The 25950-nt window shown below is 37.8% G+C and overlaps 1 protein-coding gene across 4 annotated transcripts in view; it reads left to right on the plus strand.

The window, feature by feature from the left end:
* Nucleotides 1–23997, plus strand: part of GGNBP2 (gametogenetin binding protein 2) — a 31650-nt gene extending 7653 nt beyond the window's left edge. Inside the window, exons 3-15 of one of the 4 annotated variants that reach the window (XM_045773482.2) lie at nucleotides 377–457; nucleotides 1905–2158; nucleotides 4289–4387; nucleotides 8216–8341; nucleotides 8430–8543; nucleotides 15037–15246; nucleotides 16315–16489; nucleotides 17683–17877; nucleotides 19921–20068; nucleotides 20973–21098; nucleotides 21181–21329; nucleotides 22057–22305; nucleotides 23352–23997. In XM_045773482.2, coding sequence (XP_045629438.1) covers nucleotides 377–457; nucleotides 1905–2158; nucleotides 4289–4387; nucleotides 8216–8341; nucleotides 8430–8543; nucleotides 15037–15246; nucleotides 16315–16489; nucleotides 17683–17877; nucleotides 19921–20068; nucleotides 20973–21098; nucleotides 21181–21329; nucleotides 22057–22305; nucleotides 23352–23555 — 2130 coding nt within the window. In that variant the 3' untranslated portion in view covers nucleotides 23556–23997. The remainder of the gene's footprint in view (nucleotides 1–376; nucleotides 458–1904; nucleotides 2159–4288; nucleotides 4388–8215; nucleotides 8342–8429; nucleotides 8544–15036; nucleotides 15247–16314; nucleotides 16490–17682; nucleotides 17878–19920; nucleotides 20069–20972; nucleotides 21099–21180; nucleotides 21330–22056; nucleotides 22306–23351) is intronic. The other 3 variants (XM_045773479.2, XM_045773480.2, XM_045773481.2) reach the window with 3 other exon arrangements.
* The last annotated feature ends 1953 nt before the right edge of the window (nucleotides 23998–25950 follow it).

A 25950-nucleotide genomic window follows, 5' to 3' on the forward strand; every position in this document is an offset into this window, starting at 1 on the left:
TTTTTAAACATAATTTAATCTTTACAACGAAAGACATTAAAAATTATTACTTAATCTCATTTAACAAATGAGGAAGCTATAAATCAAACAGGTTAAGTAACTTGCCCAGAGTTAAGACATACTTGTAAGTGGTGGAGCTGGGATTTGAACTCTTGTTTGCCTGACTTCGGTGTCTTTGCTTCTAATGACTATACCATTCCTGGCTTTAGAAACTTGTATAACTTGGGTGGTGGTTGTTGTTGTCTTCTTTTGACAGGGCAAAAGCAGGCAAATCCTGCTTTAGGGATCTATTTCTGTCCTAGGAGTTTATAAAATAGTTTGCAGCACATGTTCAAAGAAGATAAAATAATTGATTTTCATTCTTTTGCATATTAAGATGGTGATGGAATTCCCTGACAATGTGTTAAATCTCGATGGGCATCAAAATAATGGTGCGCAATTAAAGCAGTTTATTCAGGTAATATTTTTAAAAAATATTTTTAAATTAATGTTTTAAATGGGGTGTGTGTGTGTGTTTTGAAGAGTCATTTAAAATACTAGCTTTAAATATTAATTTCATTTTACCTGGGCCTCTCTAGGTCTTAAGATTGCACTGAAATTGCATTCTTTCACTATGGCTACAGTGAATATATTTATGTACCTGTTGTGTGAAAGAGATTTGGTGGTGTTATGTTATCATTGTACATGTCCCTGTGGCTTTAATTTCACCAAGCCATCTTTCCCTGTTTTTGAAAGATAGGGTATACAGCTTTTCATTGAGAACTTGGTTTTCTTCTGTAGTGATTGTTTTGTTCAAGTGGAAAAAAAAATCCTATATGTGAACTTAATGATTTTCATTTAATTTTTAAGCAATATGATACCTTATAAAACCCTGTGTGTAATGAAAATAATGGAAGGTAAATTGTTACTTTACTTCAAAATTCTATTTCTACTTTTGGAGAAAACTTTGAATGAAAGGTTAACAGTAAATGTGAGAAAATTCTTGGGAGTATCTTACCCATCTTTTTTGGTAAAGCTAGAAACATTATTTGTAGTGTAACTGTAACTCATTCAGACAGAAGTTATTTACTAGAGTTTTGCCCACTTCTCTAGAGCTGTGGTTCTCATTTTTCTACCTCGTCATAACCAACAGATAACATTCATATGCACCACCATATTAGTTAATCACTGCAGGTTTCTACATAGGTAAGATAGGCCTTGTTCTCGCCTACTAATCCTGTCCATACCTCCAGGCTGAGAATTGCAGCTTTACATGATCACCATCCTAACTTGATTCCAGTAGCTAAACATACTGTGTTGTTAAAAATTAAGAGGAAGACATGGCAAAGCTGCATTCCATCTTTATTTTTTTCTTTGTTTTAAAAAAATTTTATTTATTTGAGAGAGAGAGAGCAGAGATAGCAACAGAGATAGCGAGAGAGAGCCTGAGTGGGGAGGAGAGGGAAAAGCAGGCTCCCCGCTGAGCAGGAAGCCCGATGAGGGACTTTATCCCAGGACCCTGGGATCATGACCTGAGCTGAAGGCAGGTGCTTAACCAACTGAGCCGCCTAGGAGCCCTAAAAATTTTTTTATTTCAAGTGAGTGTAGTAAGCTTAATAGTCACTGAACAAACTAAACTTCCAGAGGCAGGGCTTCTTTTTGCTATGCTGAGGCACATACTGCTTAGCCTTGACATCCTAAGCAGAGTTTTAGACCTTAGATTCTAGAACAGAGGGCTTTGTGGAGTAAACTCAGTACAGCATGGGCAAGGCTGACTTGTTTTTCTGACTCAGTTGCAGGTAGAGATGGCAAGCCCTGCCCGTATTGTACTTAATATACAAAGACAGGAACAAGAAGTAGTAATGAAGAGAAATTTTATGTCTTTCTTAAGGACTGTTCTTCATTTTTCTTTTCCTCTTTTTCAGCGACATAGCATGCTTAAGCAGCAAGATCTAAGTATTGCCATGGTGGTGACATCACGTGAAGTATTGAGTGCACTTTCTCAGCTTGTCCCATGTGTTGGTTGTCGTCGCAGTGTGGAGCGCCTCTTTTCCCAGCTTGTGGAGTCTGGAAACCCCGCACTTGAACCCCTGACAGTAGGGCCCAAGGGAGTCCTATCTGTAACTCGAAGCTGCATGACTGATGCAAAGAAGCTTTATACCTTATTTTATGTACATGGGTAAGTATAATCAATGGAGGTAGATGACCTTGTTAAACATTTTTAAACTTCAGGACAGTGATAGCTCTTTTACTGAATTTGGTAGGGGCAAAGCTTGAGTTCAAAATCAGTAATTTTATTGAATATCTTCTGGGTACCAGTGACTATACATATTCTCATATGGAGAGAGGCAGGCAGTAGGCAAACAACATGATTTGTCAGCTAAGTTATACATAAGGGAGATGAGAATGGTAGGGTGGAATTAATAAGGAGGATGGTCGGGAAGGCTTCTGTGATAAAATGACATTGAGTGTGTAGACTTGAATGAAGTGAGTAAGTAAACCATGTAGATATCTGGGGGAAGGCACAGTAGGTGGAGCAAATGTAAAGGTTCAAAGTTTGGAGTTTTCCTGACATGTCCGAAGAACAGTAAGAAAGCCATTGTGGCTGGAGCCAGGTGATTGAAGGGAACAGTAATAAAAGATGAGATCAGAGGAGTAATAAAAGGCCTACTTATGTAGTACCATCCTGAGTTTTTTGTTATTGTTGGGTTTTTTTTTTTTACCTGGAGTAAGACCGGAAGATTTGGGGTCTGTTTTTTGTTTTTTGTTTTTTTAAAGATTTTTATTTATTTATTAGAGAGGCAGCGAGAGAGGGAACACAAGCAGGGGGAGTGCGAGAGGGAGAAGCAGGCTTCCCGTCGAGCAGGGAGCCTGATGTGGGGCTCCATCCCAGAACACTGGGATCATGACCTGAGCCGAAGGCAGACGCTTAACGACTGAGCCATCCAGGCTCATATTTGGGGTGTTTTGAGCAGAGGAGTGACATGGTCTGACTTGAAGTTTGCTTACTTTGACCTCTGTGTTGACAATAAGTGGAAGGGTGGTGGAAGGGGAGAGAAACAAAGGCTATTTAATAATCCATGCAAGAGTAATGGTGACCAGTATGGTAGTCACACAGACCAGTATGGTAGTAAGAAATGGTTGCATCCTGGGTATATTTTGAGGAATGAGCCGGTAGGATTTTTGGATAGATTGGATATGGAGGAGGACATCAAGGGTGATTCTCAGATTTGGGATCTAAAGAACAGGACCGATGGTTTTCCATTTACTGAGATGGGTAAGAATGGGAGGAGCAATTTTGCAGAGCTAGCTTTTGGACGTGTTAAGTTTGAGATACCGATTGGACATCTGGCTAGAGTTCAGAGAGGTCTGCTCTAGAGATAAAAATTGGTGTCATCAGCATATGTATAGTATTTGAACTGTATATAAACTACACACACACACACACACACACACACACACACACGGACATAATTTAAATCTGTGAGATGAAGTAGTCACCAAAGATTGAATATAAGTAGGAAATGTGAAGGGGTCTGAAGACCAAAGCCCTGGGCTTTTCTGTTTAGAGGTGGTGGTAGAGAGTTAGGATTTTCACTCTGCCTGAGAAAAGGCTTGGAGGGTTTTTGAACAGAGAACATAATGTGATTTTTGTTCTGAAAAGATCACTTCAGCTGCTGAGTGAAACCTAGAATGTAAAGGCAAAGGGTGGGAAGCAGGGAGACCATTTGGGAGGTCAGCTATTGTACTTGGCTAAGCTAGAGAGGCAAGTTGAATATGGATAGTAATGGTGGAGGTGATAAATGACATAATTCTGGATATATTCAAAAGTTAGAGATGACAGCCTTTGCTGATTGGTTGGATGTAGGGTGTGGATATTAGCTGTATGCATTCATATATTTGCATAAAATTTCTGTTGGTAGTTCCTCATCAAGGATAGTGTTTATTTAGATATTGTTTGAACAGGGGAAGATGGCTGAGAGGTAGCAATCAGTCAAAATATTTGAGTGTCAGGCACACTGCTAGATACAGTGCAGATAACAGGGATGAATGAGACTGATGCAGCTAGGGGAATGAGTACATTGAATAGAACAGATCTCTTTCAACATACTGACTGACTGGGAATGGAATGGAGAAGATAAGTATACACCTTCTTCTCGGTTAGAATTTGTTTGATGAGGAATTTTCAAGGTAAGTGATGTGTCTGTAATACTTTAAACATCACACTAAAGGGTAGTAAATAGAGATTTTGAAAATTCTAAAGAAAAATGAATATTAATCAAACTTTTAATGATTTATTTTTGATTAGGTCCAAACTAAATGACATGATAGATGCTATTCCAAAAAGTAAAAAGAACAAGAGATGTCAGTTGCACTCCTTAGATACGCACAAACCAAAACCTTTGGGGTAAGTAGAATCGATTATCAAGAAGCTTTGTAATTGTTAAGATTATAAATGTTGATTGTATTTAGTAAAAAGAAAAAAAAACACTGCTAGTTTTATTTTATTAATTAGTTACACTGTAACTAATCAATAAAGGTAAAAATAAATCTGTCTCCTGATTCTATAAGGCCTTTTTGCCTTATAGACAAAATATAGTGTAGGGGCTCAATATAGATTTGATTTTTCTTTTGGAGTTTTTTTTTTTTTTCTTTTATTAAATATGTTTCAGAGGAAGGAAGTTGAGATCTTTATGGAAATTTATTTAGCCAATACTAAGTTTTTCAAAGTAGTAGTGATAACATTCGTTGATCTATATAATAGTCACAATGTATAAATTATTTTTCTTGTCTTTTCTTATCTCTAGGTCTCCCTAATAATTTGTCAAGGATTAAAAAAAAGTCTTGGATCAGTTGTAGCAATGTGTATTCATGTAACTTAATTTGCAGTTTTGTTCTGGTTAGGTGATACAATGCCCAAGGCTGCTTTTGTCCCCATCTCCCAGCACATTGTTACATTGCCCCCTACAAAATTGCTTGAGGTTGGGGGTGGTAAGGAAAAGCCATGGAATTTGAAGGGAGGGTTCTAAGAAGTAACTTGTGTTTTGAGGAGAATGGGATGATTTAAAACAATACTGGATTGCTTTAAAAAATTAGTTTTTGAATATCTCATTAGTAGTGTTGACACCATTGTTGTATAGACCTTTTCTTTCCTGATGAAAGACATGGATGATTAGGTGATGGTATGTTAATTATCTATTAACAAGTTTGTTTGTTTGTTTTCCTATACTCACGAACAAAATTTTTTAAAAAACTTTATTATGAAAACTGCCAAACACATAGGAAAGTACAGAGACTATTCAGGAACCTTCCTTCCTACCAAATATCTTAACCCAGATTCAGTAGTCTTATCAAGATTTGTCACATTTGTTTTATTTATCCGTCATTTTCTTTGCTGAAGTATTTTAAAACAAGTCCCAGAAAACACGCTTTTTTACTCCTACGTATTTCCACCATCCATCTCTAAATACATGGACATTTTCTTTCATAACGACAGTCCATTATTAACACTCATCACAATTAACTATAATAAGCTAATACCCAGTTTAGATTTCCACAGCTTTCTCTAAAAGTGTCTTTTTACAAAATGGGTTTGTTAGAATCAGGATCCAGACTGAACCACAAAGTATATGATATCTAAATGTGAGAGTACTCTGAACCTTCAGTAAAGCTCTACACAACCTAAAGTGGTTATCGAAAGAAAATTGTTATTTTACATACCTGATTTACCAATATCTGTAGAGAATTCTTGTCTTTCTAAATGTAAAATTCAGTCTGGTTTCCTCATTAGACAAAACCTTTACCTGAATGACCTGTTGGCTAAAGCCACAGAGTAGTATTGTATTATTAAAAACCTGCCTTCTGGTTTTTTTGTTAAGAATATTCTTCATTGCGGAACCAAAAAGCAACAGATATCTCAACATCTTACACATCTGCTTATTGGTACCTTCCTTCAAAGACCAGTTCTTCTACTTTTGCTCTGGGTTCCATTTCTTCTTATTCTCAGTGACTTTGCTTTATCAGTTACCTACTTTTGTTAAATTGGCATACAGTTATGTTTTCCTATCTTTCAATTTAAAGACAAAAACAGACTTCCACAGACTTCACATTCCCCTTCAGCTACAGCCCCACCACATGGGAAGCCAAACATTTTAGAAGGTTGTTTACTGAATTGTGAAATCAGTATGAGTTGATCTTGAGCACTGTCTCCTAAGGTAGCCTCAGTTATTCCCACACGCCATATGAATAGCAGGCCAGGGAGTACAGTGTGCTTAGCCAAGACTCCCTCTCCTCCACTTTGGATGGCCACTGCCATTGTATGATACTGTGACTCTCCATTTTACGTATTTCCACTGTTATTTACTCCCCTTTTTTTCTGTTCAGACTTCTCCAGGGAAGTGTTAACAATTGATTAAGGTTTCAACCTAATCAGTGGCAATAATCCAGCTCAGCCTTCCTGAGACTGTTCTTATATGATGCAAGTAAACCCAAGTTATTGGCTTCCTGGGAGTATGGTTGAGATCCAGAAGAAAAGTATAGGCTACAGTTGTTGGCCTCTAGCTGATGACTGATGATTATCAAAGAGAATAGTATATAAGGTCTACCCAGAGAGAGAGTAAGAGAGAAGAATTCTGAGGAATTAAGTATATTGGTAGAAAAGAAGCTAATAAAGAAACTTGAGAAAGAGTGGCCAGAGAGGTAGGAGGAAGCCAAGGGAAAAGAGTGTTTCAGGGGGGTCTGGTCAGCTGTGTGGAATGCTGCTGAGTCAAGAACCCAGAAGTGTCCATTGGATATAGCAACACTGTGATAATTGGTGATCTTGAGGACTAAATCTGTGGTTGAGTGGAAACAATCCAGATCAGAATGGGTAGAAAAGTGATTACAGTCTAAGGTTGTAGTGGATTAAGCTATGAGAGGAAAGTACAGGAGTGGAAAGATTTCTTTTTCAGAAAGCTTGGTCTTGAAAGGAAGATACAAAGACAGTCAGTCTAGAGAGGTTATGGATAAAATCTTGATTTGAACTGTAGCATTTTTTTAAAGTATTTTTTAGATTAACGCTGTCATGTTCTGATGATACAGTAATCATTGTCCAGCTCTAATTTCATGAACCTTTTCCTCAATTGTGAGAACTTGAGTTTGAGAATTAAACAGTTTTAGGAAATTATGGATCACTCACACATAATCAGAAAAGGGGGAAATATGGGCATTGAGTAGAAGGATAGAACATGGAAGACAGAGCGGTAGTTGAGGTCTTTGTTTCAAATTGGAGTGCTAAACCTTGCTTGAGCCCTTGTGACAGGAAATAGGTGACTTGTACGGATGAACTTAAATGGTGGGCAGGGAGTTGAGAAATACCTGTTCAGCTGTATAGAGTAGCTTAAGTAAAGATTCAGAGGTTTTTTCATCTCAAGCGTCCAAGGTAACGAATTTCTAGGACTGTAGTGAGACCTGGAGAAGAACAGGCAGGAACCAGTTGTTCAGAATCATGAAATATCAAGAAGACTATCAATGAGTGGAATATAGACACACATTTCTCTTGGAATGCACATCTGCAGACAACAAAGGAAAATGCATGACCAGCGCCACATTGAAACCTGTGGGGGAGGGAGAGTCTGGGAAGTGTTTAGTAAGTTTTTAATAAATTATTTATATAGTACTTGTAATTGATACAGGCTGTGTAAAGTGTTCGTCTTAGTGTGCTCTCTTTATTTTAGTAAATGTAAAAATCTGTTCACTATAATTAGATTAATCTGAATTTTTTTTCCTCAGCTACTTATAAATGTGAAGGTAGATAAGAGTTTTGTTGCCATGGGTAGATATAAAACCACATTAAGTAGATCAAAACTTATTAGAATTTTCAATTTGTGGAAGATTGATCTATGTTTATAGGTGAAAATAAATTTTTTTTTTTAGTCCTGTTGACTTTAAAGCATTCCTAGTAGATTTGCTCATAAAATGCTTAGTATCTTAATAAATTGGTATCTTGATAAATGTAAATGTTGTTAAACTGTGTCAGATAAACTTAATAGTTGAACAGAAATTTTTATGTAAAGGTATGAGCATATGTTTAAATAATATTTTAATATGGTTAAAATGAATATGTAATTATATACAAATTTGTAAACTTATTCTAATATAAATGTATTAAAGAGTTCATGATTTTAATTTAGACTATAGAAATTATTCCTTCAGATTATCTCAGTGTCACTAAGCTTTGTGCTATACTGTACTACAGTGAAGGGAGCAGTAGCAGTGTCAGTTCAGAGAAGTTAAGTACAGATAAGAGAAGTAGTGAAGACCACAGGAAGGACAGCAAGTGTAGGATCATTTTCCATTATGGACCTTTCCAGGGAACAGCCAGGTAAAATCAAGCAATCCTTTACTCTGCCTTTTTTAATGTTTTACCCTTATCTGTTCCTCCTTTCACTAATATTTGTTTCTTTCTGCAGAGGTTGTTGGATGGACGTATGGGAACTAATGTCCCAAGAATGCAGGGATGAAGTAGTTTTAATTGACTCTAGTTGTCTTTTAGAAACACTAGAAACATATCTGCGAAAACACAGGTAAGTCTAAAGGTCATCATAGTATAGTTGGAAGGTGCCTTAGTCATCTAGAGTGACCTGTCACCTCCTTCATATAATAGTACTCCAGTCTTCCATTAATACCTGGTGCTAGGCAGAGCTTAATGTTAGGGCAAGCAGTTCCTTTATTGGACGACTCTCAGTGTCAGCCTTCTTGTGTTGGGCCAGCATCTCCTCTTTCTGTAATTTCTACCTGTTGGTTCTGGCCAATAAAGTGTACTTAATTGAGTAAAGTGTACTTGATCACTTTGGAAACTCTAGTATTCCTTGTTTTTGTGATAGAAGCATTTCATGTTGTCATTTTCAGAATTAAAGTTTAAATTAGTTTTCATTTAGCAATATTTTGAGTGATTTCTTCTATAATTATTTGTCAAGACCTAAAAATAGAGTTGTAATTTGTGTTATGTGGTTCATGTACTAAAAAAGTAACTTCAGGTTTTTCTTTTTAGAATACTACTTTACAAAGGAACTCTTTCTTTCTTTCTTTCTTTCTTTCTTTCTTTCTTTCTTTCTTTCTTTCTTTCTTTCTTTCTTTCATTCATTTATTTGAAAGAGAGAGAAAGTGCACAAGCAGGGAGAGGGACAGCGGCAGAGGGAGAAGCAGGCTCCCTGCTGAGCAAGGAGCCCATCGCCGGGCTGGATCCCAGGACCCTGGGAACATAACCTAAGCTGGAGGCAGACGAGCCACCCAGGGGCCCTAAAAAGGAGTTTTCTAAGTGTCATAAACATTTGGAAATTTGTAGGGAGCGAGAGTGCATGCAGTAGGAAAGGAAACTGGTAAGGGAGCCATCTAGAGATGGTATTCTTGGGGGGAGCTGTACTCTTTTAATATAAAATTCGTCATGTGTTTAGTGTGTGGTTGTGTGTTCTTTGACCTGGAACATAAATACTTTGGGGATACTTCTAGAAACATACATGAATGATAAAAACTAGCATTATTAAGATTGGTGTTGATATGGCAGTGAACTAATGACTTAATCTGCATACAAAGTTTATTCACTGTTATTCTTTTTTCGGTTACAAACTTTCTTGTTTATTTGCCTTTTTGGTTGATTATACCCGAGAGAGTAGAGAAGAATATGTCAAATATTTGCAGTTTTGTTGGAGAGGGATTATACAGACACAAAACATTTAAATATGTAGGTCCATTATAGATTCCTCCCTCTTTCAATATGAATTGATCCCTATACTCAATATTAATTGATCCATCCGAAAGATAGCTTTTTGGGGTGATAAATTAGTAGGTACAAGAGCTAATGTTTCGGATTTTCCTGTAATGGTTGTAGATATCCTGTATTTGGATGGCAATATTTTATGCCTGTAAGAAGGTGGAATCTATTTGTTAGATATCTGAAGGGTGGGGAGAAACGATTGAGAGAGATTGCTTTGAATCTGGGTTCTACTGATTATAACTTTGTACAAGTTACTTTTCTGTGCCTCCATTTTTTTCTGGAGGCAAAAATAATGATAGTACTGATTAATTGTAGGATTAAATTTGTCATGGGGATAGACGATACGCAGTCAGGCTTACTTAGAACAGTATCTGGCTGGCAATGCAAGCTGGTGCAGCCGCCCTGGAAAACAGTATGGAGGTTCCTCAAAAAGTTGAAAATAGAGCTACCCTACGACCCAGCATTTGCACTACTGGGTATCTACCCAAAGATACAAATGTACTGATCTGAAGGGGCACCTGCACCCCCATGTTTATGGCAGCAGTGTCCGCCATAGCCAACTATGGAAAGAACCCAGGTGTCCATTGACAGATGAATGGATAAAGAAGATTGGGGGGGGTGTCTATACAAATATATATATATGTATTTTTTATATATGTATATATATATATATATACATACATACACACACACACATATACACAAAATGGAATATTATGCAGCCATCAAAAAATGAAATCTTGCCATTTGCAACAACATAGATGGACCTAGAGGGTATTATGCTAAGCGAAATAAGTCACTCAGAAAGACAATTATCATATAATCTCACTGATACGTGGAATTTAAGAAACAAGGCAGAGGATCATAGGGGAAGAGAAGAAAAAATGAAACAGAGTGAAACCAGAGAGGGAGACAAACCGTAAGAGATTCTTAAGAAACAAACTGAGGGTTGCTGGAAGGGAAGGGGAGTGGGGGAGATGAGGTGGCTGGGTGATGGAGATTGGGAGGGTATGTGTTGTGAGCACTGGGTGTTGTGTGAGAGTGATGAATGACCTTTACCGCTGAAACAAATAATACGTTATATGTTAATTTAAAAAAATATATATAAATATTTATAATATAAAATATATATTATATATATGATATAAAATTAAAAAACACAACAGTATCTGGCATAGTAAGCACATTAGTGAATGTTTGCATGCCAGATTTGCAAGTTCTTGTTATTCCTATGTATCTAGTTCTTGTTTTAGGTCCAGTTTGAATTTTTGATGTATGTATAATCAATTGAAAATAATTCCTGAATGGCTGAATAGTGTACCTTTTTAGCAGTTCTGTTTTATTTAGTGGACTTTTTTGAGTACTTTATAATAAAGATTTTTTTTTTTTAAGATTTTATTTATTTATTAGACAGAGATAGAGACAGCCAGCGAGAGAGGGAACACAAGCAGGGGGAGTGGGAGAGGAAGAAGCAGGCTCATAGCGGAGGAGCCTGACGTGGGGCTCGATCCCAGAACGCCGGGATCACGCCCTGAGCCGAAGGCAGACGCTTAACTGCTGTGCCACCCAGGCGCCCCTATAATAAAGATTTGATGGGGAACTGGGGTGGCTCAGTCTGTTAAATGTCCGACTCTTGATCTCAGCCCAGGTCTTGATCTCAGTTGTGTGAGTCCAGGCCTTGTGTTGGGCTCCATGCTGGGTGTGGAGCCTACTTATTTATTTATTTTTTTAAGATTTTTTTTTTTTCTAATTTATTTATGTGACAGACAGCCAGCAAGAGAGGGAACACAAGCAAGGGGAGTGGGAGAGAAAGAAGCAGGCTCCCCGCGGGGCTCAATCCCAGGGTCCTGGGGTCACGCCCTGGCTGAAGGCAGATGCTTAACGACTGAGGCACCTAGGCGCCCCTGGATCCTACTTATAATAAAGATTTGATAACACTAGCCAGTTAAGTATTATGGTAGTACATTATTAGAAATAAAGTGTTAAGAAACTGTGAAACCTTTGCCTTAAAAAATTTTTACATTTATGTGCAAGGTTACTTTTGAAGACAGAAAAAAATCACTTTCATTCTTGCAGCTTCCATGTAGTTTTTTTTTTTTTTTTTAAAGATTTTATTTATTTATTTGACAGAGACAGGGAACACAAGCAAAGGGAGTGTGAGAGGGAGAAGCAGGCTTCCTGCCGAGCAGGAAGCCCTCTGCGGGGCTCGATCCCAGGACACTGGGATCATGACCTGCGCCGAAGGCAGACACTTCACAGCTGAGCCACCCAGGGGCCCCTCCATATAGTATTTTTAACTTGCTGTTTACTTATGCTTATGTTACTTATGATTATGTATGAAGATACATTAAATTACTATGACGATTTAAAGTCGTAAAATAAGGGGAAAATATTTCAAGTTTTATTATTGCCACTGTATGACAGACATCTAACCATTTACCTGAAAATGTAAACTTTTATAACTGAAAACACAGAAGTATTTGTTATTTTTGCATCCAAGTCTCTATTTTCCCCCTGAAGGGGAAGACTTTTTTTTTTATTGTGGTATAAAATAAAAACAACGTAAGTTTACTTCTTAAACAGTTTTTAAGTGAACATTACAGTATTGTTAACTATATGCACATCGTTGTGCAGTAGATCTCTAGAATTTTTCGTCTTGCATGATTGGTACTACACCCATTGCACAACAATTTCCCATTAACCCCTTCTCCCAAGCTCTGGCAACCAGGGTTCTGTTTTCTGTTGTTATGAATTTGATTATTTTAGATAACTCACATATATGGAATCATTTGGTATTGGTCTTTCTGTGATTGGCTTATTTCACTTAGCATAACATCCTCAAGGGTTCATCTATGCTGTAGCATATGATGCAGAGTTTTCTTTTTTTAAAGCTGCATAATAGTCCATTTATGTATGTACCAATTCACCTATCATTCACCTGGACATTTAGGTTGTTGCCCCTATATCTTAGCTATTTCTAATACTACAATGAACGTGAGTGTGCAGATACCTCTTTGAGAGCCTGTTTTCAGTTCTTTTGGATATATAGTCAAAAATGGGATTGCTGGATCATATGATAGTTCTGTTTTTAATTTTTTTAGGACATGCCATACTCTTTGCCATTATTGGCAGCACTATTTTACAACTTCAGCAACAGTAGTGTCAAGGGTTCCAGTTTTTCCACATCTTTGCCAACACATGTTTTCTATTTTTTTATTAGTGGCTGTGCTAACGGGTATGAGGTAGTATCATGTGGTTTTGATTTGCATTTCCCTGATGATTAGTGATGTTCAGCAACTTTTCATATGCTTGTTAGCCATTTGTGTATCTTCTTTGGAGAAGTGTCTTTTGCCCAATTTTTAATTGTTTTTGTTATTATTGAGTTGTAGGAATTCTTTATAAATTCTGGATATTAACTGCTTATCCAGTATGTGGTTTGCAGATATTTTCTCTCTGTGGTTGTCTTTCACTCTCTTGTTTCCTTTGCTACACAGAAGTTTTTGAGTTTGTTGTAACTCATTTGTCTGTTTGCTTTTGTTCCCTGTGCTTTTGACATCCTATCCAAAAAATCATCGCCTGTTCAGTGTCATGAAATTTTTCTTCCTGTGTTTTCTTCTAGGAGTTTTGTAGTTTCAGGTCTTAATGTTTAGGTCTTTAGTCCATTTTGTGTTAATTTTTGTATATTTCTGTGTTTTTTGAAGCATTAGTGAAACAGTGATTTAACTTTACTTGTCAACACTATTGCCTGTGTTTACTAATTGGGCTTAGGGACTCTATTTTAACATATATTCATTTCAAGAAACATACTTTAGATGTGTGCATCAGACTGATGTGTGGAATATAAGGGTAAATACATTAAGAAGTGTAAATTGCAAATATAGGAACACAGAGTAAGGTTGAATTCTAGTTATGGGAACTGCAGGAGGCGTCTTTAAAGATGGACCTGAGTTAGGCAAGTGGAGAAGGATGTGGAAAGGGGTGGGGAGAAAGCAGAAGAAACAAGACCTTGAAGTAGGGACACATTTGCTATGTTCACAGTAGTCCGTTATCTGTATGGTGTGTGTACAGGAGCAGGGTAAATTGTCTAGGCAGTTTAAAACAGGGCAGGGGGGATTGGAAAGAAGACCTGTAAGAGATGTAATAAATAATTGATCCCAGTTGGCTCCACTGATGTTTTCTTCCCAGGTGACTGTACGAATGGTGATGTTCTTAACAGGTTTGTATGGGAACATTCATGTTGCCCTTGGTTTTAGAGAGGAATTTCAACATGTTCCCTATTGTACATCTGTGATGTCCCCCATTATTCAGTATGGGTTTAGCCCTCAGGCAAGGGCAGAAGACTTGAACAAGAGCTGTAGAGATAAGAGGTACATGTGTTGGCTGAAGCCATTGGAATAGAAGAGGTCACCTAGGGAGATGAATTTAAATTAAAGAGATCGAAATTTCCTCATCCATCCACCACAGCTGATCTCAGAAATGCAGTTACTAATTTTATGAGCCTGGCTTTTTTATCAGACCAAGTTCGTTCTTGTTTCAGGAAATCAGAGCTAAAGAAACAAGGCTCTATTTTTTCTTTCTGTTTGAATAATGTTTGGTTTCTAAAAGAAAATGTCATCATCTTCTACATTCACACTCTCTTCTACACTTTTTTTTTCTCTTCTACACTTTTTCCACTGAAATTTATAGACTACATTTCTATGTATATGTTGTCAATATTATGATTGTATATTGAGAAACACGCATTTTCTTAGAAGAAATTTGACTTTTGGAAATTACTAGTAAAATAAAATTAAATGTGCCACTTTCCTGTTCTTGCCCCCACCATCTCCCAATGTTTAACTAGTGAGGTGTTAAAATGTAGCAAAATTTGGACTCAAGGTTTACTGATTGAAGATAGCAACTATTTTCAGAGGCTGAAAGGAGAGGGATTCTTTGAGTCACTGGTTTGTGGCCTCTTGTTTTATTTCTGACCTTTACAGATAGCTCTTGAGGTGAAGATATGCTAGTCCTTGGCAACTATTTTCTGGACATGTATTTTATGAATGAACTGGTATATATCCATCTCATTCTTTTAGGTCCCTGTGTCTCTCTCGTTTAAGAATCATTTGCAATTGGAGATCTACCTATACTCTAATCCCTAACTTTGTATTTCTCTTACATGTGTATGTTTTAAATGTGTGTTTGGAGGATTTTTTTTTAATGTTCCATATGGTAGGGGAGTGTCATTGTCTAGTACACTGTTCTATGTTTCATGAAATAATTACGCAGCTAGTTCTTAATTTTGAGGTTTTTCTTTTCAATAGGTTTTGCACTGATTGCAAAAATAAAGTCCTCCGAGCATACAATATCCTTATTGGCGAACTTGATTGCAGCAAAGAGAAGGGCTACTGTGCTGCACTTTATGAAGGTTTGCGGTGCTGTCCACACGAACGGCACATACACGTTTGCTGCGAAACAGACTTCATTGCACATCTCTTGGGTCGTGCTGAGCCAGAGTTCGCAGGAGGGTATGAGTATGTAATTTGCTAGAATGGGCTATCTAGCGCTTTGCTTCATTTTATTACTGAAAGTTTATTTCCATCACCTTTTTGCCTCAGTACATATGATATATGTATAAATTAAAATGTGCCTGTAAAGATTTTGCTTTCTTTAAAGTATGCATTTCTTAATTGCTTGAGTAAAAATAGGGAGAAAGTGTTGTGTGGTGTTCATTTCAGTCGTCTGCTCCTTGTTGCTTGAAGTAGACGGGCTTTTTGTTTTTTGTTGTTTTGTTTTCATTATTATAGATTATCATTTTCATTTGAAAATGATTAGAATGGATTTCCCCCCCCCCTCCATCCATGCATTTCCATGTTTAATTTTGTTCATAATGATGATTTTTGCGTAGGAAGAAAGGTCTTTGCAGCAGGGGGTTAAGTACTTTATTGAATGTAATTCATGAACTGTGTATATTATTATTGAATTGTATAAGAACCTAAAATTTTATCTCTGGCTTTGTTGTGAAAATAAAATCAGAGAAAGTTGTTCTAGAATAAATTGAACCCATTTTCCTTTGTGTTTTGTGTATCAGCTCTCATTTGAGTGCCTACTTTCTGCTAGGCATTTAGAACACGAAGACTGACCACTGAAATTCTGAACACTTATACAGAAGACTAGCCTGGAGGGCTTTTGTCCACGATTGAATCACATTGGCATTTCTCCATTCCCCCTCAAAAAAAAAAAAAAGCAGCAAGTAGGCATTTGTTATAATTGGAAGGTGAAAGGAGCTGTCATGCCTACCTATGAGCTGGACACATACATGACTTCTCTGTGCCCAGAAAACCATTTCTTCAGGGCCAGTTCCTGAATTATCTTATTTTTAGCAGTATTAGGACTGAGTTCTGCCTGCATGTGTATTTCTTACTGGTTTTTTATACGTGTGTGCTTGTATGTTTATATGTATATTGAACTTGAATGTATAACTGGCTTGTTATTAGATATGCAAATTGTGTTTAAAACCTGAACTTGCAGAAGTCTTTCCTGTCTTTTACTGTTTCAGTAAAGGGTATTAGGAATTCTATGTGATTTATTCTCCTTTACAGGCGAAGAGAAAGGCATGCTAAGACAATAGATATAGCTCAAGAGGAAGTTCTGACCTGCTTGGGAATTCATCTTTATGAAAGACTGCATCGAATCTGGCAAAAACTACGAGCAGAGGAGCAAACATGGCAGATGCTTTTCTATCTTGGTGTTGATGCTTTACGCAAGAGTTTTGAGGTAAGAACAGTGGGCTGCTTCAGTACCTAGGATTGCTTAGTCACATTATTAGACTGAATGTTAATATATTAGCCACCAGTCTGATTTTGCTTCAGAGGCCTGTGGTCCACTGATAGTGTCATTGATTTGGAGGGGTTCGAGGAGGGGAATTGGAATTTAGAAGAAGTTTGTGGATTTTTCTTTCTTTTTTTAAATCCTCTTCTTCTGCCGGCTTTGGTTTTTAGACTTTTTCAGAGTAGAAAACTGAAGTCGGTGATTATTTAGCAAGATGTTGCTATCAAATATATCTAATGAAAAGTTAAAACAACCCCAAAATAGCAACAAAATTAGAAACTTTTAATGAGTCTCAGCTTGCCTGCTGATGGCCCGTAGCCTTTTTATATTGCTGGTATTGGGTTTAGTGCTTGTGATTTGGTAACTTTTTTTGAGGGGGGGGTTCTCTCAACACATAAAATTTTGGCTAGTGAACATTTTGTTACATTCTAGGGCATGGTTGTAACCCTTTAACTGGGTCGCAGATCCCTTTTGAGAATAGTATGAAAGCTATAAACCTTTTTTTTTTTTTTTTTCAGAAACCCATCCATGAGCTTTAAACATTGTTCTGGGGAGTCTGAGGAGATTTGTACTAGTTCTTGCTGAATACATTTTTGTTTCCTTTTCTTTCTCTTATGTTTGTGACTTCAGAAACTAGATCATCTAATCAGGTTAAATAGTCTTCTCATTGTGTGAAGAAATGTTTACTCTGCTGCATGAAAAATTTTTGAAATTTGAAACTAGAATATTGCTGATTTGGATTAGGGGTGTGTATAAGTCTACCTTTAGCTGTAGGGATTAGTGGTATATTCACTTGCTGTGGATTTTAAGATGTCATCTTTTAAAGTATTAAAATTGAAGATTCTTTGCGGGGATGCCCGGTAAAATTGCAACATGAATTACCTGTCCGTGTGTGGTGTCATTTAAAATTAGCAAGTGAGGGACACGTGGGTGGCTCAGTTGGTTAAAGGTCTGACCCTTGATTTCAGCTCAGGTCTTGCTCTCAGTCAGGGTTTTGAGTTCAAGCCCTGAGTTGGGCTCCAGGCTGTGCATTGGAGCCCACTTAAAAAAAAAAAAAAGTAAAATTAGCAAAGGAGAATTTCCATGGAAAAAAAGGAAGTGTTGACCAATATTCATTCTCAACTTTGTTTTTATAATAGATGACTGTGGAAAAAGTACAGGGTATTAGCCGATTAGAACAACTTTGTGAAGAATTTTCAGAGGAGGAACGAGTAAGAGAACTCAAGCAAGAAAAGAAACGCCAAAAACGGAAGAACAGACGAAAAAATAAATGTGTATGTGATATTCCTACTCCCTTACAAGCAGCAGATGAAAAGGAAGTAAGCCAAGAGAAGGTAATATTCCTTAATTTTGACTCATAATTATGTAGTATTGCTTTTTGCTAGATTTTGGCATTTTTACTATGCTTTTCCAGAACGTGAAGAGCTGCAGCTTGTATATTGGCTTTCTTCCTACTGTAATTGGTAAAAGCCAACATTTTTAATGTCATGTATTCATTTTATAATGTTCAATAGTTATCTTTTTACTTGATCTTAGTATGTTGTTACATCAAATGTGGAAAGTTAACTCCATGCATGACCCAGAGCAGTTCTTTTTTGTCTCAGGACCCTTTCGCATTCTTAAAAATTACAGTGCCCAGTGTGCTTTTTGTTTATATAGATTATACTTATCAAAATTTACTGTATTAGAAATTAAAATGGAGAAATTTAAAATTACTAATTCTTTTTATACAGTAAGCCCTATTATATGTTAACGTGAATAGCATTTTCTGAAAAATGTTATTTGAAAAAAAAAAAGGAAGTGAGAAGAGTGGCATTATTTTATATTTTTGCAGATCTTTTTAATATTTGGTTTAAAAGGAATTAGATGGATTCTCATATCTGCTGCTGCATTTGGTCTGTTTCCATTTGTTGCGTGGTTGAAGCATATGAAGGAGGTCTGGCCTCACACAGAAAAGGGAGGAATATTTTAATATAAACTTTTTCAGATAGTTGTGGCTGTTATTCTTTAACATTACAACTCCACAAGTGGTAGTTTCTTAAAGATTACTTATGATGTGGAACCTGGCATCTAATGACCTTCTCATAACTCAGTTAAATCCATTAGTCAGTCTTGCACTTTGAATAGATCTTTTCCTCATGCATGATTTTGTAACATCATGCATTGGTCATTTGAAAGATACTGGTTTACTGAGTTATGCAAATCTTGCCAGATACTGACATTCCATTCCGTAATATCACATAATCACGTTAAAACCACTACTGATCTCATGAGAAAGGTATTGGGAAGCTTCAAGCTCATTGTGCTTGTGTATACAAGTTTTCAAAATTCTAATTGTGATTTGAAAGTTTGAATTGTATCACTAACAAAAAATACTGTCCATTGTTTTTCTTGAGGTGATGGGCTGACTTCAATTTTGGGAAAATGTCTCTTAAGTGTCTTAGTCCGAATAACCACGGTTTGTCTCTCATTCTTTCAAGCAAAATTGATGTTCCAGGATAAAAAAACACCTAGTTCAGTTTATAACTCAAACAGTTGCTTAAGTGCTCTTCCTTGAGACGACCATTGTACTTTGGTATGCAGCAAAAGTGCTTTAAGCGTACTTCCCGTTTGTCACATAGACTATTAAAAGGCATCTACCTGTGAGTTGATACTTAATAAAAATATTTTTACTGTCTTCATCAAAGACATTCATAAGTGAAGTGTCTACTTACTGATTTTCTAAGAGTGCTTGACAAGTAAAGAATATAGTGACTGTTAGTACACTTTCATTGCCACTGCTTTGATTTGTGCTAAGTACCAGTAGCTTTTCCCCACCATTGCTTTTGTACCATCAGTGTACGTGTAAATACAGTGAAAAAGGAGAGTCACATCTTAGTATTCTGATGAAAATAGTTTTGACCTAGGGAGTCAGCAGACTACACTTTGAGAACTACTCTCCTACACTTTCCTGATAACATTAAGTCTTAACTTGCTTTTAGTTGCTTCATAGTCTTGATCAGTGGGTTAGTGATTTTTTTGTGAGAATAGTTTTTCTTCCTTCCTTCCTTCCTTCCTTCCTTCCTTCCTTCCTTCCTTCCTTCCTTCCTTTCTTGAGACAGCCAGCGAGAGAGGGAACACAAGCAGGGGGAGTGGGAGAGGAAGAAGCAGGCTCATAGCGGAGGAGCCTGATGTGGGGCTCGATCCCATAACGCCGGGATCACGCCCTGAGCTGAAGGCAGACGCTTAAGCGCTGTGCCACCCAGGCGCCCCTGTGAGAATAGTTTTTCAGTTGTTAATCACTTAGCTCCTATCTAACTGGTTGATGTTATGGAAATTAAAATGTACCCATTATGAAGGTAAGACTTTTTACTATCTCTTAATATTGATCCTTAAAGGAAACAGACTTCATAGAAAACAGCTGCAAAGCCTGTGGCAGCACTGAAGATGGTAATGGTTGTGTAGAAGTCATTGTTACCAACGAAAATACATCCTGTACCTGTCCTAGCAGCGGCAATCTCTTGGGGTCCCCTAAAATAAAGAAAGGTAACCAAATACAGTTTTGTTTTGTTTTTTTTTTAATTAATTTATTTATTTTAGGGAGAGCATGAGTGAGGGGCAGAGAGAGAAAGAGAGAATATCCAGCAGACGGATCCCACGACTCTGAGATCATGACCCCAGCTAAAACCAAGAGTCTGATGCTTAACTGACTGTGCCACCCTGGCGCCCCTCTTTTTTCTTTTTTATGTAGGCTCCATGCCCAGTGTGGAGCTCGAACTCACGACCCTGAGATTGAGACCTGAGCTGAGATCAAGAGTCAGATGCTCAACCAACTGAGCCACTCAGTCACCTCTACAGTTTTTCTTTTTTTTTTTTTTTAAAGATCTATTTGACAGAGAGAGACAGAGAGAGAGAGGAGAAGCAGACTGTCCTGATGTGAGGCTCGATCCCAGGGACCTGGGATCATGAGCTGAGCCGAAGGCAGATGCTTAACCAATTGAGCCACCCAGGCACCCCACCGCCCATATTCCCTTTTCTTTTTTTTTTTTTTTAAGGTGTAAGAGGTTTTTTGGGGCACCTGGCTGGCCTAGTTGGTAGAGCGTGCAACTCTTGGTCTCAGGGTCGTGAGTTCCAGCCCCACGTTGGGGATAGATATTACTTAAAAAAAACATGAAAAAATTAAAAAATAAAATAGATAAAAGAGGTTTTAGAGATCCTGTAACTTAGACACTTAATATTTGCTTTTTCTTGGGGCGCCTGGGTAGCTCAGTCAGTTATTATTTGATGAAGACAAAAAACTGTAAGCCCCTAATCATGTTTTCATTATTTAATTTACTATTTTCAGTAAGCCATCAATTTTGAAATCTTTCTATACTCTTCAGTTGGTTCAGTCTTTGTGTAATGTATTTATTGGTATCTTAATTGTAACTCTCAACTGATTTATTCTCAGGCTTATCACCACACTGTAATGGTAGTGATTGTGGATATTCATCTAGCATGGAAGGGAGTGAAACAGGTTCTCGGGAGGGTTCGGATGTTGCCTGCACTGAAGGCATCTGTAATCATGATGAACACGGTAGGTTCAGATTAAGCTTCCCAAATATTTCTACTGCATGGCTGATTTAAGCACATAAATAAGAGATTATTGATTTTTGCAGGTGACGACTCCTGTGTTCATCACTGTGAAGACAAAGAGGATGATGGTGATAGTTGTGTTGAATGTTGGGCGAATTCTGAAGAGAACAACACCAAAGGAAAAAATAAAAAGAAGAAAAAGAAAAGCAAGATGTTGAAATGTGATGAACATGTAAGTGTTATAATTCTTAAACCTTTGCTGTTGAGGGGAGAGCAACTGATTTTCCTTGGAGTGGCAAGTCTGCAGCTTAGTTGCTAGTATTTATTATTGGAGAATGAGTACCTTTAGAATGCAGTTCCCTTTGGTTGCTCATCTTGTGAGTTTTGTATGCGTGTGTGTCTGATGACCAGCAGTCCGTGTGAGTCATAAGTCCAATTCATTCTTTTCATAATACTTTTTTTTTTTAAGATATTATTTATTGATTTGAGAGAGAGCAAGAGCACGACAAGTGAGGGGCAGAGGGAGAAGCAGGCTCCCCGCCAAGCAGGGAGCTTGATGTAGGGCCTGATCCCAGGACCCTGGGACAATGACCTGAGCCGAAGGCAGACTCTTAACCGAAAGAGCCACCCAGGTGCCCCATTTTTTGTAATACTTTAAAATGAATTAGCAATGTAATTTTGAGCAGGTTGCTTGATGTTAGTTGTCCCATCTGTAAGGAGAGAATAGTCCCTATCAGGTTAAGTTCTGCGAAGATGAAATGAGATTACACTGATGGGTTAGCATAGCATCTGGTATGTACGTAAGCGCCTACTAAATGCCAGCTGCTGCTGTTACTCAGCATTCCTTCAAAAAAATTAACACACTGTTAGTTAACCCACCTTTTTTTTCCATTTCTTTAAAGAGTAATTGCTATTATTTCCTGCCTTTTTACCTGGGACATCCTTTGCTGTGGTTTCAGATCCAAAAGCTTGGAAGCTGTATTACAGATCCAGGTAATCGTGAGACCTCAGGAAATACCGTGCACACAGTGTTTCACCGTGACAAGACCAAAGATGCACATCCTGAAAGCTGTTGCAGTTCTGAAAAGGGTGGGCAGCCACTGCCTTGGTTTGAGCATAGGAAAAACATACCACAGTTTGCAGAATCTACAGAACCGTCATTTGGTCCTGATTCCGGAAAAGGTGCCAAGAGCTTAGTTGAACTCCTTGTAAGTAAGGATATCTTATTGTGAATAACTGATTGCTCACGGGGTAGAGGAGGGAAGGGATTATTTGAGAATTTTAAGTTGGGACTGGGAGGCTTTTAAGAAATTACGTGCAGTCTTTCATTATTTTTGGTGACTTCATTTCTGTTCTTCCCCTCCTGGTTTATGCAACTGCTTTAGAGCACATTTCCTTGTCCTCCTTTGTCTCAAAGGTAGGAGAGAATAGTTAGGAGAGGGGGATAGAGTTAGCGTTATTGTCCAGGAAGTCTGCCTCCTTGAAGAGGGTTATTTGTAAGCAAACTGCCTGAGTGGCCATTTATGGTGGCCAGTCTTCCAGACCAGGAGAATGCGTAGAAGCTGAACTAGAGCCCACCCACTCTTCTGAGTTACTGCCTTTCAGTTCATGTAGGATAAAAGCATCACTGAACTTGGAAAATCTTTTATATTGACTCTAAGTCTTGATACTTCAGATGAATTATGCCTGATTCCAAGCACCCCAGTACCTAGTTTGTGTGGAGCTTGGAGGAGGGGGAGAAAAAAGAAGGGTGGTATATCTTCTCTATAGTAGTTCAGCTCCTAATGGAACCAAATCCTTTAGAATAGTGTTTTCTTTTTTACGTGGTCGTTAAGTTTCAAAAGTTTTAAGAAGGTTGTATTTTACTTCATTTGTAGAGATAAAAGTTTCAACATAGGACCAGCCGGTTAAAAACCAGATCAGTCTGGTTATTTAAAATTTGGTAACTAGTTGTAACCATCTCTAGTCATTTTTTAAGGCAGAGACATGTTGGTAGTCTGTCAGGCTCATGGTTCTTCTAGGACAAATTACAGATTCAGTTTCAAACCAAGTTGAGTTGGATTTTATTCTTACTACTTTCTAAGACAAAATGACATGATGTTTGTTCTGTAAACAGTTCAATCAATCAAAGACTTGATGTGACTAAATTGAAATTAAAAGGCTAGACTGCCTTAATTTTTAGCTGTCCTCCATCAGCATAGTATTTTGCATTCTTAATATAAGTCATAATCTTAACTACTGCTTTAATTTGCAGGATGAATCTGAATGTACTTCAGATGAGGAAATCTTTATCTCACAAGATGAAATACAGTCATTTATGGCTAATAACCAGTCTTTCTACAGCAATAGAGAACAATACCGACAGCATCTGAAGGAGAAATTTAATAAATACTGCCGCTTAAATGATCACAAGAGGCCCATTTGTAGTGGCTGGTTGACAACGGCTGGAGCAAATTAAATAAATAAAATAGCTCTGTCTTTCAATGAAACACTCAAGATGACTACTGCGCCTTCTCTTTCAAAAAACTCTTAATTTAGTGACTTATGGCAAAATTTTATCTTAAATCAATGTGATTCTTTCTTGTTTTGGGAGACGGTGGAGGTAACCTCATTAGTTTGTTCTTTCTTCAGGCTTGTGTCTTTAGTTGCGTGGCTGCGCAGGCCTGCCATATGATTTAAGCCATCTCTCTTCATTAAATGTTTCTCTTCCTGTGAGACTTACTAAAGCAACTTAGTGGCAAAAAGTAATGTTGTACTTATACTTCTGTACAGAAATGACAATGAGCTGAATATATGGTTTTACAAAGTAGACATCCACTTGCGAAATGTTTGGATGTAATGTTAAAGCGCAATGTGCAAAATTTAAAATAAAGAATATTTATTAATACGCATAGTAAAAATTGGTGTACATGTTTCTACTTAATGTGTGGCAGTATTTTAATATTTGCCACTTTTGAACTCGGTAGTTGGCCAGTATTGATGTCAGATGAAGTGCAAATAAGGTTAGAGATTCAGATTGTTGAGAACAAAGTTCTACCCTTGACCAGAGTTGACAGCCAAGAAAAGCAGTTTCCAGTCTTCTGTTCTGAAAGAATAAATTTGCTGCAATACCTTTAAATACTGGCTAGCTAGCATCTTTCTCATGACATTGTTAATTGCTATTATTAAAAATTCCCTGATACCTAACATAAAGCATCTTAAATTCAGAGATTCGTATTGAACTAGAAGAATGAAAACAGAACTTGGCAGAATTTCCACCAGGGGTTGCCTGAGAAGGAATTACTCTAGCATGTAGACCTGGGACTAGAAGGCTGCACCCAGGACTAACTACATTGCAGTCCGTAAGTGCATGCTCCTTATCTGGTTTCCAACAATAAAGTCACTGTGGCATTACTGTTTACTGCTTCCATAAGCTGTTTGTGAATACTGAAGGAGAGAGAGTCTCCCAAGACTAGCATTTGGCTGCCATTTAAAAGGTTGAGCCAGTAGTTCAGTAAACACATGTGCTTAGAGCTTTGTGTCTGCATGTTGATAATACTCGGTGGGCAGCAGGCGGCAAAGAGTGGGACAGTACCTCTGTGCAGTGGGGATGGAATGAATTTTATGGGCTATTTAATCAGATTTCGGGTGGGCAACAGCAGAAGCTTAGATTTAATTTTTATAGATGGTGGCATTTCTTTGATACACCCCTCAGTTGTCTTTTTTTTTTTTTTTTAAGATTTTATTTATTTATTTGACAGAGAGAGAGACAGCCAGCGAGAGAGGGAACACAAGCAAGGGGAGTGGGAGAGGAAGAAGCAGGCTCCTAGCAGAGGAGCCTGATGTGGAACTCAATCCCAGAACACCGGGATCACGCCCTGAGCCAAAGGCAGACGCTTAACGACTGTGCCACCCAGGCGCCCCTTCAGTTGTCTTTTCAAATCTAAGTGTTATATAGGGATGGGGCAGAAGTAAAATGAGTCTGACCTTTGTTCACTTTCATCCTGGAATCCAGAAAAAAATGATCACGAACCCCCACAGCCATGGGCTCTGAGCCCAAACCTCTCTTCACTGCCTTTGCAGTTAAGTTTTCTCTTGAGATCCCTAAAAGCAAGGGCTGGTTTTATTTTATTTTAATCTTTATCCTTGGGCCAAACACATGAGTACTTGGTGAACGAAGCTGCATTTACTGCTTATACCATTGCTTGCAGTGAAGGGATTCCTTAGAGGTGTTTTTTCTTTGGAAGGATGACTATATTAAAAATGCAGAGGTAAGGAAGGCAGTTCCCAGAGCTTTGATGGAACATCCTGGGTGGTCAGAGAGCAAAGTGAATTCTGAGCAAAACCGAAGAAGAGACAAAGGGAAGAATGAAGTGAAGGCAGTTTAGGAGCATATCCCCTGACCTAAGACTGGACAGTTTGAAGTCCAGACCATGTTTCACCCCTTTCTGTCTCCGTATAGTCATTTATAAAAAGAAGACTAATAAGTAGTATCTTATAGGGCTGCTGTGCATATTTGTTAATATACTTAAAGGGCTTAAAAGTGCCCATTATACAGCGCTCAATAAATACTAGCTTCTTGCTTTAATCTTTGGTATACATAGTGATTTGTTTCATCGGGGGTGGGAGGGTCTAGGACGGTTGGAGACAGGTCAATAAACGTGTATTTGGGGATATTTCCATTTTTAACTGAGTTCTCATTCTGGTAACGCCGAGGGATCAGGTAGGTTTGAGAGTCTCTCAAGGTAACTGGGCGGTGATAGCTGAGACACTCAGCCTTTTCTGGGCTGAACCCTTCCCATCAGCCACCGGGGGCGTTGGAGTCACCTTAAGTGCCCTTAATTTCTCTTCCTGACCTTAGGGCTCAGGAACTG

Source organism: Ursus americanus, chromosome 23, assembly GCF_024610735.1.
Source record: "Ursus americanus isolate L20-20 chromosome 23, mUrsAme1.1.p, whole genome shotgun sequence".
Lineage (NCBI taxonomy): Eukaryota > Metazoa > Chordata > Mammalia > Carnivora > Ursidae > Ursus > Ursus americanus.